This window comes from Sinocyclocheilus rhinocerous, unplaced genomic scaffold (assembly GCF_001515625.1).
Source record: "Sinocyclocheilus rhinocerous isolate Xijiao unplaced genomic scaffold, SAMN03320098_v1.1 scaffold474, whole genome shotgun sequence".
Taxonomy (NCBI): Eukaryota; Metazoa; Chordata; class Actinopteri; order Cypriniformes; family Cyprinidae; genus Sinocyclocheilus; species Sinocyclocheilus rhinocerous.
The window spans coordinates 757,570-767,887 of NW_015644625.1; the positions used below are offsets into that span (position 1 = coordinate 757,570).

The window sequence follows — 10,318 nt, forward strand, 5'->3', positions numbered from 1 at the left end:
CTTCATGACATGGCGGCAGCAACAATACTACAGCGAGAATAAAAGTTATGCCTTCTTTCTTTGCGTGAACATTTGGGCTGTGTTATGCAAATCTTCCCACATCGTGACGTAGGTATGTGGGGGCGTGTTAGAACGAGCCGTTTTAGCTAGGCGTGGTTGACTCTTAACTTTTATAAAGAATATTTCTTTGGATTTGAGACTTTAGTCTTTGCAACTTTACAGATCTTCTTTATGCACCAAGAGCTTGTAACACTTCAAAGAGAAAGGAAAAATTGAAATCACATCATATGACCCCTTTAACTTATCTTGTCCTATACTATTTTTGCTACAAACATGAATGTTATAGTAATTATATAGTAATATAGGCAAGGCAAGTTTATTTATATAGCACATTTCGTACACAATGGTAATTCATAGTGCTTTACATAAAAGAAAGTAAAATAATCATAAAAAAATTAATAATCACAAAAATAAAACAAGGAATTTAAAAACTTCGAAGATGATTTAAAAATTGATTTAAAATGAATTTAAGACAGTTAAAAATAGAAAATGATAACGCATACATAAAATACAGTGCAATCAGTTCGGACGTAGCACAGTGCTCATTCAATAAATGCACAGCTAACCAGATGAGTTTTGAGTCTGCATTTAAATGTGGCTAATGTTTTAGCACATCTGATCTCTTCTGGAAGCTGATTCCAACTGTAGGCGGCAAAATAGCTAAAAGCAGATTCCCCTTGTTTTGTGTGAACCCTTGGTATTTCTAACTGACTCGATCCTAATGATCTGAGTGGTCTGTTAGGTTTATATTCAGTGAACATATCTGCTATGTATTTAGGTCCTAGGCCATTGAGTGATTTATAAACGAGTAAAAGTACTTTAAAATCAATCCTAAATATAACTGCAAGCCAGTGTAAGGCCCAGAAGACTGGTGTGATATGCTCAGATTTTCTGGTTCTACTCAGAATTCTGGCAGCAGCGTTCTGGATCCTCCAGTGTGTCACAGACACACTCACAGATCTACTAAAGTTGCATGTATACTTTAATATATATATATATATATATATATATAGTTTGGAAACGTCCCAGAAAGAAGTGAGGCGTTCACCACTTCTAAGAGATCTGCTTCTAAACAGTTAAGCACCCTTTTGAAAAAAGATGTGGGAAGTGTGTCAAGATAGCAGGTTGACGATTTTAGGTGCTGCACTATTTCTTCAACAATTTTGCTATCAATTGCTTCAAAAATAGACATAGTATCTTCTTTTTGATATTGCGGTCGAATCTGTCTGACCTCTGCATAACTTGAGGATGTGCTAATCGCCTTTCTGATATTATTGAGCTTCTCAGAAAAGAAGGAAGCAAACTCATTGCATTTTCTGTCAGGGAGCATTTCACTTGGAATCTGACTTGGGGGGTTTGTCAGTCTCTCAACAGTAGCAAAAAGAGTGCGAGTGTTGTTTAAGTTACTGTTTATAAGGTTTGAGAAGAAACTCTGTCTAGCTGTGGCTAGTTCCACATTGAAAGCATGAAGGCTGTCTTTATAGATGCTATAGTGAATTTCAAGTTTCGTCTTCCGCCACATCCGCTCAGCTTTTCTGCATTGTCTTTTCATGCTGTTGAGTTTCTCAAAGGTGCTTTTTTGGAACAATACATTTTAGAATTTTCATTCAAACATTTAATGAGCAAAAGACTTTTAGAAATGACCATTTGATTCCTCATATAGGCTAGCCTAATATTTGTCTTTTCTTTCCCCAGATTTATCCAGCAGTTATTTGAGTGTGACTCCATCGCTGATTTATGCTGTGGTGGGCGTGGCCGCTGTTGCTCTGCTCGTTTGTTACGTCAGATCTAGAACGGATGTGAAAAAGAAAAAGCCAGCATCACAACCTCACTGACGCCATTTTCTTCTGCAGACACTAGGTGGCAGTAACTCATAATTGTTCAATCGAATTCATATCCACTTCATAATGTAAATAGAGGAAATGTGCTTCTTTGTAGTCTACCAAAATTCTTATCTCATTAAATGATCAGTTACCTGTATGCAAGACTACAGTCTGAATTACCAAATGTCAAAGTAATATATAATGTATTACATTTTGGAAGTAACTTGCCCAACACTGGTCCTGGCTTCCCTGGCTGTTTTCCAGAAAGTCGTCCTTGGGTGCTGAGTCTTGGAGCTGTTCTGATACGCTGATTCTGATATGATATATAGTAATATAGTATATAGTAATATAGTAATATAGCAATTAAATAAGCACAGTGCTGCACTTTAGTGAATGCACTTCATTATTTTATTAATATGTTCTTTTTCTTTTCTTTTTTAATCATTTTAGATCATTTTTTATTATTTGTATTTGTTTTAAATTGACTTTTTTAAAAACTTTTATTTTTTTAAGATATTGTTATTCGTTTTTATTTATTTGACATTTCTTTTATTATTTTATTTAATGTATTATTTTATTTAGATATTCTTTTTTCATATTATGTATTTTAATTATATTTATTTATTTACTTTAGATTTATAAAATGTATGATTTATAAAATGTAGATTTTTAAAATGTATGTATTTTATTTGATTTCTCTTTATAATGACTATGCCATTTTATTTTATTATTTCTATTTACTTAAATTTTTTAATTGAACTTTTATTTATTATTTTTCATTATTATACTGAAATGTTCTTTTTCATTTTATTTACTTTATGTATTTTTTTATTTGTTTTAATTTTTTAATTAAACTTTTATTCCTTCCTTCCTTCCTCATTCTTAAACGGTGTTAAATTTAGTTTAACGTGTCGTTTATCGTTCTCTTTATATGTAACACTATGCACTTGTATGAATTACGACTGTGTATGAAATGTGCTACAATTATATAAATAAACCTGCCTTGCATCATCTATATGAACAGATCTGAATATCACAGAGATTTAGCAAAGCCCTAGATCCACCCTAGCAACAACTTCAAATGCCTTAGCAATAGATTAGCAAATACTGTAAACATTTGTCAGCAAACACCCCTCATATTTTCTTCAAAAAGTCATGTTATAATTACTACACTCTTAGCCTAACTCCAAAATGCACATTTTGTCATTTCACAGGCCTGTTATTTTTGTGTCGACATCCCCAGAAGGAGTTTTTTTGTCATGTTGTGATATTCTTTTGGGGACATTTTCTGAAATTTCGGTTATCAAAACCTACGCACACACAGACTCTTCAAACAAATGCAAACAGGCAGAATCCCTCCTGTCATCTTGTTCGCACGCCACATTTCAATCTACGGAGGCGCCACATCAAGTGTGCTACATTCACAATTACGTGCCTTGCGTATTCCGCCGCTGACGGTTTTCATTTGCAGCACGCAGGAGAAGAACACTTGACATTTCCAGTTGATGTGTTTTAAAAGCACTTATTTCTGAGACTGTCGATCAGGCCGGGCTCTTCTGGCCCCTGCGGCCCCTGCGGCCCCTGCGTTGCACTCAGACGCATGACGAGTTCGCTGCTGGAGAAGCCTGGGATTAGTCAGCATTTACAACAGCTCTTGATGAGTCGCTGTAGGAACCCATCTTCCTGTTTCATAAGGTTTAATATTAATAAGCCATATTGCGTGGGAATATAAACTCCGAATCAATTAATTTTGCAGCCGTGCTTTGACGATCCTCCGTACATCATTCACCAGCAACTCTGTAATCTCTTTTGCTCATGAGCAAACACACGAGCGTGAAACTTCTGCCGTGAGATGGAACCAGACGCCCTCGACGGAACGCGGCATATTCCAGTTCCTGCATGTATGCATCCGTCCCGCCGAGCGTAATGAACAGATGAGGGAATGGCAAGATTAATCACGATAGCACTGTCAGGGAGCCAGTCGTTTGTTTAGTGTCTGACTGGGTTTTATGCCTCCTTGCCATTTCATACACATTACTGAGCTCTCATTAAATGCTATTACTGCCTAAATCTAAATCCTCTGGTAGCTCACTCAACACTCTCATTAAAGCGTTTGGCATGTCCTGAAAGAACATCCTGAGATCTGTGACTACACTGTTTATGACCGACAGAACAAAGGCAGTCATTTTGAAATTGATTTAACTGAATTCTTTATGCATGGCTTTTCTCTGGAGTTACCTACTCCCTCTTTTACTTTCTTATTCACTTTCTTTAAACCTGCTCCTTTCATCATGACATTCACTGGTTTGGGAATTGCTGGACATGAGTCAGGGAATATTCTAGGGAGTCTTAAAAAAACATGAAACTGCATTAGCAATTTAACTTCTATAATATGATATATTTCTGAGTGAATATGCATATATATTATATTTACACCCCTCAAAAGTTTGGAGTCGGTAAGATTTTTTTGGGGGGGGGGGTTTGATGTTTTTGAAAGACATCTCTTATACTCACCAAGCCTGCCTTTATTTGTTCAAAAATACAGTAAATTGTAATACTGTGAAATATTATTATAGTTTAAAAGAACTGTTTTGTTTTTAATATACACTACCAGTCAAAAGTTTTTGAAGAGTAAGATTTGTAATGTTTTTTTAAAGAAGTCTCTTCTGCATTTATTTGATCTAAAGTACAGCAAAAACAGTACAATTTTGAAATATTTTTATTATTTAAAATAGTCATTTTCTTTTTGAATATATTTTTAAAAATTAATTTATTCCTGTGATTTCAAAGCTGAATTTTTAGCATCATTACTCCAGTCACATGATCATTCAGAAATCATTCTAATATTCTGATTTGCTGCTGAATAAATATTTATTTTTATTATGCTGAAAACAGCTGAGTAGAATGTTTTCAGGTTTCTTTGATGAATAGAAAGTTCAGAAGAACAGCATTGATCTAAAATAGAAATATTTTGTAACAATTTCTTTATCATCACTTAGGGTTAAGGTTTTGATCAATTTAAAGCATCCTTGCTAAATAAAAGTATTAAAGGGGTCATATGATGCGATTTCATCTTTTCCTTTCTCTTTAGAGTGTTACAAGCTCTTGGTGCAGTTGACTGTTTTTTTTCTAGGCTTGAATGTGTTTATGGGGTGCAGTCTAACATGTGTTAATGCTCCGTTTAAAAAAAAAAACATTATTTTTCACATAATTTACCTTTACTCTACACCGCTCTATCCCTTCTCCCATAAACGGGCTGATCATTTCCTGCTTTTATGAAGCCCCTCCCTCAGAAATACCTTTTAGATACGCTGTTATTTGTAAATGCTACTGCTTATGTTAGCTTTTAATATACGGTTTTATTTCAAGCTGATTAAAGGTTTAATACAGTACGGCAACTGCATGCGCGTCCATGTACAGTATAACGCTTCTCATAGCTATGTGAAAATAAGTGTATAAATGGAACAGTTCTTTGCTGAGCTGAATGAGAGAGAGAGAGAGAGAGAGAGAGAGAGATGCAGAGAGTGTGCAGAGCAGAGGAACATGAGGAACAGTATTGAGAACCGCTGCTTTACAACATTGATTTTGAAACTTGTGAATCCATTCGAATCGTTAGAAGACAGAATCACGATTCATATATGAACTGAATTTATTAATTTTACGTGCACCCATGGTTTTCTCTTTCTCTTCTCTAAAGCAGCGCAGAATGGCCTCGTCCCCTTCGTTGCATGTTCCCGGGGGCGGGGTTTGTCTGGGTTTGTGATGTCTTTAAATTCTTTAAAAACATAAAAAATCTTACTGTTTAAAAACTTTTGACTGGTAATGTACTTTAAGATGTATTTTACTTCTGTGATGGCAAATCTGAATTTTCAGCATCATTACGCCAGTCTTCAGAGTCACATGATCCTTCAGAAATCATTCTAATATGCTGATGTGCTGCTCAAGAAACATTTCTTATTATCATCAATATTGCAAACAATGCTTACTGTTTTTGTGGAAACGGTGATAATTTTTTTATCCTACACTTTGATAGGATTCTTTGATGAATAGAAAGTTGAAAATAACAGTTTATTTGAATCAGAAATCTTTTGATCAATTTAATGCATCCATGCTGAATAAAAGTATTAATTTCTTAAAAATAGGAACTTAAATTTGTGAATGGTAATGTGGTTCTATAATGGCATTTTTGATCATTTAAATGTATTTTTATAGTCCTTTTCACAGTAAATATTGGTCTAAAACTAAAAGTATTGGTCTTTCTTTAACTTTCCACAGACTCCCTAGAACTCCCTTTGCAGGAAACCATTTGTAACTCAAACAGGGTGGGACTAAATTGAGAACAGATCCAGGTGGTTGAAGAGGAGAGGCTGAAATATAAGAGGGCTTATTGTTGACAATAGTCATCATACAAAAAGTAAAAACTCTCTCTTCCGCCTCTTACCCTGTGGAAAACGGACGGTCCAGTAAACGCTCAGGCACTGTTGTTCCAAGCGAGAGCCTCGCTGACACTTGCATTCTTGCAGGTTCTGATAATGCATGAGGTTGTTCTGGGCATCGACGCAGGCCTGCCGCCCCTCCAGACTGAGGGGAGCCACTGCCTCCTCGTCCACACAGTATTCCAGGTGCCGGAACTGCCGCTTACACTCCGGGTCCACCATACATTCATTTACAGCCTCTATGCAGTCCACAGTCCCGGGGAACACTGGCACCACCAAGGGAACAGCCCCTGGAGGATTGTGAGTAAAGTTCATTTTAAAATTAATAAAAAAAATATTTATTAACAATATGTTTTACCAGTGAGCTAATTAATTTAGCAGACAGCATTTGGCTCCACAGACACGCATTTGGACACAGTTGTGGGTAGGCCCAGATGGAATCACACATTTTTTTATTGTCATACATGCCTTTTTCTACATGGCATTTCAGTAGAACATCAGCAGTGGAATGCATTTAAACATCATAAAAAGTCTTAAAAGGAACCGAGAGCAACTACAACATTACGAAATGAATAGACAATTCCTATATTCCCAATCAGTTCCTGAATTTGAATTGAATTGGAGGTACATTAACAAACAGGTTGCAGAATTGCAGTCCAAATTTGTATGTGAGGAAGTAGAAATAAAATTAATCCAAAGAAGTTTCAATGTACTTTTTAAAGGGATAATTCACCCAAAAATGAAAATTATGCCATTAATTACTCAACCTCATGTTGTTCTAAACCCATAAGACCTTCGTTCATCTTTGGAACACAAATTAAGATATTTTTTATTAAATCCGAGAGCTTTCTGACCCTGCATAGAGAGCAATGCAACTGACACGTTCAAGGCCCAGAAAGGTAGTAAGGACATTGTTAAAATAGTCCATGTGACATCAGCGGTTCAATCTTAATTTTATGAAGCTACAAGAATACTTCTAAAATGAAGGTCTTATGGGTTTGGAACGACATGAGGGTAAGTAATTAATGACAGAATTTTCATTTTTGGGTGAACTATCCCTTTCAGTAGAAAAACAAAGTTTGTTGAATGTTGGCTTGACAAAGCCTTGTTTTGAAAAAAATAAATACATAAATAAAAGTCTTCAAGTTTATAGGCCAGATAGTTTATAGAACACTTTATTTCCCAGAATAAACTGCACATTGCATTTCTTTGAATTGCTATTTAGTAATTTCTACTTCCTGTCTTTGTCTTCAAATTCCAATTCAACTTCCTGCTGGGTATGGCTAATCCAATTCACATCTGATTCATGAATTGGTTGATGAAAACAGACATATTGGCCAGAATATTTAAAAAGAGAACACACACAAATATGAAGAATATGTGAATGAGTTTTCTGTTCAATTCTGATTCCCTGTGGACCTGGTTATGACGAATTACAGTTTGTGAATTTTCATCAGTTTCACTATAATATATCAGAGTTATAATATCTGCATTCTAGATGCATAGAAAACATTCTGACAGCGGCCGTGTAAAAAACGAAGATCAAAGTCCCTTAACTTGCACTCAAGGGCAGAATTAATAATGTGTAAAATTATTTAAAAGAGACCTCTTCTCTGAAGGGAATTTCCCGGCTTGCTATTGCAGGAGGACAGATCACTTAAAGGCAGAGTAAGTGATTTTTCAAAAACGCTTTAAAAACTGATTCGGGCCGAATCGCAAAACAAACTTGTAGCCAATCAGCAATAAGGGGCGTGTCTACTCATGATGTGGAGGAGAGCGTGTTCAGTGCATGGGACGGACATTAGCCGAGCCGAGCGACAGAAAGATAGAGATGGCGGATAAAAAACAAAAGAGGAAAACGTCTGCGGAACGATAAGGCAAGAAGTAGGACCCCTGTAAATATCGGATCAGCTTTCCAGCGCTGGAGAGAACTCAAGGAGCGGAGGCCTGCGACATCAGCAGTGGAATGCATTTAAACATCATAAAAAGTCTTAAAAGGAACCGAGAGCAACTACAACATTACGAAATGAATAGACAATTCCTATATTCCCAATCAGTTCCTGAATTTGAATTGAATTGGAGGTACATTAACAAACAGGTTGCAGAATTGCAGTCCAAATTTGTATGTGAGGAAGTAGAAATAAAATTAATCCAAAGAAGTTTCAATGTACTTTTTAAAGGGATAATTCACCCAAAAATGAAAATTATGCCATTAATTACTCAACCTCATGTTGTTCTAAACCCATAAGACCTTCGTTCATCTTTGGAACACAAATTAAGATATTTTTTATTAAATCCGAGAGCTTTCTGACCCTGCATAGAGAGCAATGCAACTGACACGTTCAAGGCCCAGAAAGGTAGTAAGGACATTGTTAAAATAGTCCATGTGACATCAGCGGTTCAATCTTAATTTTATGAAGCTACAAGAATACTTCTAAAATGAAGGTCTTATGGGTTTGGAACGACATGAGGGTAAGTAATTAATGACAGAATTTTCATTTTTGGGTGAACTATCCCTTTCAGTAGAAAAACAAAGTTTGTTGAATGTTGGCTTGACAAAGCCTTGTTTTGAAAAAAATAAATACATAAATAAAAGTCTTCAAGTTTATAGGCCAGATAGTTTATAGAACACTTTATTTCCCAGAATAAACTGCACATTGCATTTCTTTGAATTGCTATTTAGTAATTTCTACTTCCTGTCTTTGTCTTCAAATTCCAATTCAACTTCCTGCTGGGTATGGCTAATCCAATTCACATCTGATTCATGAATTGGTTGATGAAAACAGACATATTGGCCAGAATATTTAAAAAGAGAACACACACAAATATGAAGAATATGTGAATGAGTTTTCTGTTCAATTCTGATTCCCTGTGGACCTGGTTATGACGAATTACAGTTTGTGAATTTTCATCAGTTTCACTATAATATATCAGAGTTATAATATCTGCATTCTAGATGCATAGAAAACATTCTGACAGCGGCCGTGTAAAAAACGAAGATCAAAGTCCCTTAACTTGCACTCAAGGGCAGAATTAATAATGTGTAAAATTATTTAAAAGAGACCTCTTCTCTGAAGGGAATTTCCCGGCTTGCTATTGCAGGAGGACAGATCACTTAAAGGCAGAGTAAGTGATTTTTCAAAAACGCTTTAAAAACTGATTCGGGCCGAATCGCAAAACAAACTTGTAGCCAATCAGCAATAAGGGGCGTGTCTACTCATGATGTGGAGGAGAGCGTGTTCAGTGCATGGGACGGACATTAGCCGAGCCGAGCGACAGAAAGATAGAGATGGCGGATAAAAAACAAAAGAGGAAAACGTCTGCGGAACGATAAGGCAAGAAGTAGGACACGTGTAAATATCGTATCAGCTTTCCAGCGCTCGGACGCCGAGGTTGGTTTGTTTCTGCTTTGTTTCGGTGAGTAACACCGTGTCTACAACAGCTAAAGTCTGCCTACACTGGACGCGATCAAACGAATCAAACGACCCATTTGAAATGTGTGTCAGCACGTCATAAATAGAACCCGGCAGCAGTTTTCTGTCGGGATCTGTTGCGCCGCGCCGCTCACGTCCGTAGACACGGTGTAACATTGGTTTTGCTTTGTTTCACAGAACTAATCGTTGCCTGGGTTGCGTACGTATATGTGGGGCGGAGCTATCAAAATAGGGGCAAGACCCTTTTGGGGTAGAGGCGTGTTTGTTTTGGTGATTTCAAATATAAACATTGGCTACCAGAAATCCCTCACTCTGCCTTTAACATGGATTTTCCTTTAATCGGTCGTTGTTTTATCACTTTGGTCTGATACATACAAAATCAATGCAAAGCATTAAAGGGGTCATATGATGCTTTTTTAAAGATCATTATTTGGTGTATTTGGTGTAACAGAATATGTTGACATGCTTTAATGTTCAAAAAACACATTATTTTTCAAATACTGTACATTATTGTAGGTCCTCTATGCCCCGCCTCTCTCAAACGCTTCGTTTTCTACAAAGCCCC

At 36.3% G+C, this 10,318-nt stretch overlaps 1 protein-coding gene across 1 annotated transcript in view; it reads right to left on the minus strand.

Moving 5' to 3' along the window:
* Window positions 1-10,318, minus strand: part of LOC107758535 (GDNF family receptor alpha-4-like) — a 34,151-nt gene that overhangs the window by 15,767 nt on the left and 8,066 nt on the right. Inside the window, exon 2 of the mRNA XM_016576294.1 lies at window positions 6,325-6,609. Coding sequence (XP_016431780.1) covers window positions 6,325-6,609 — 285 coding nt within the window. The remainder of the gene's footprint in view (window positions 1-6,324; window positions 6,610-10,318) is intronic.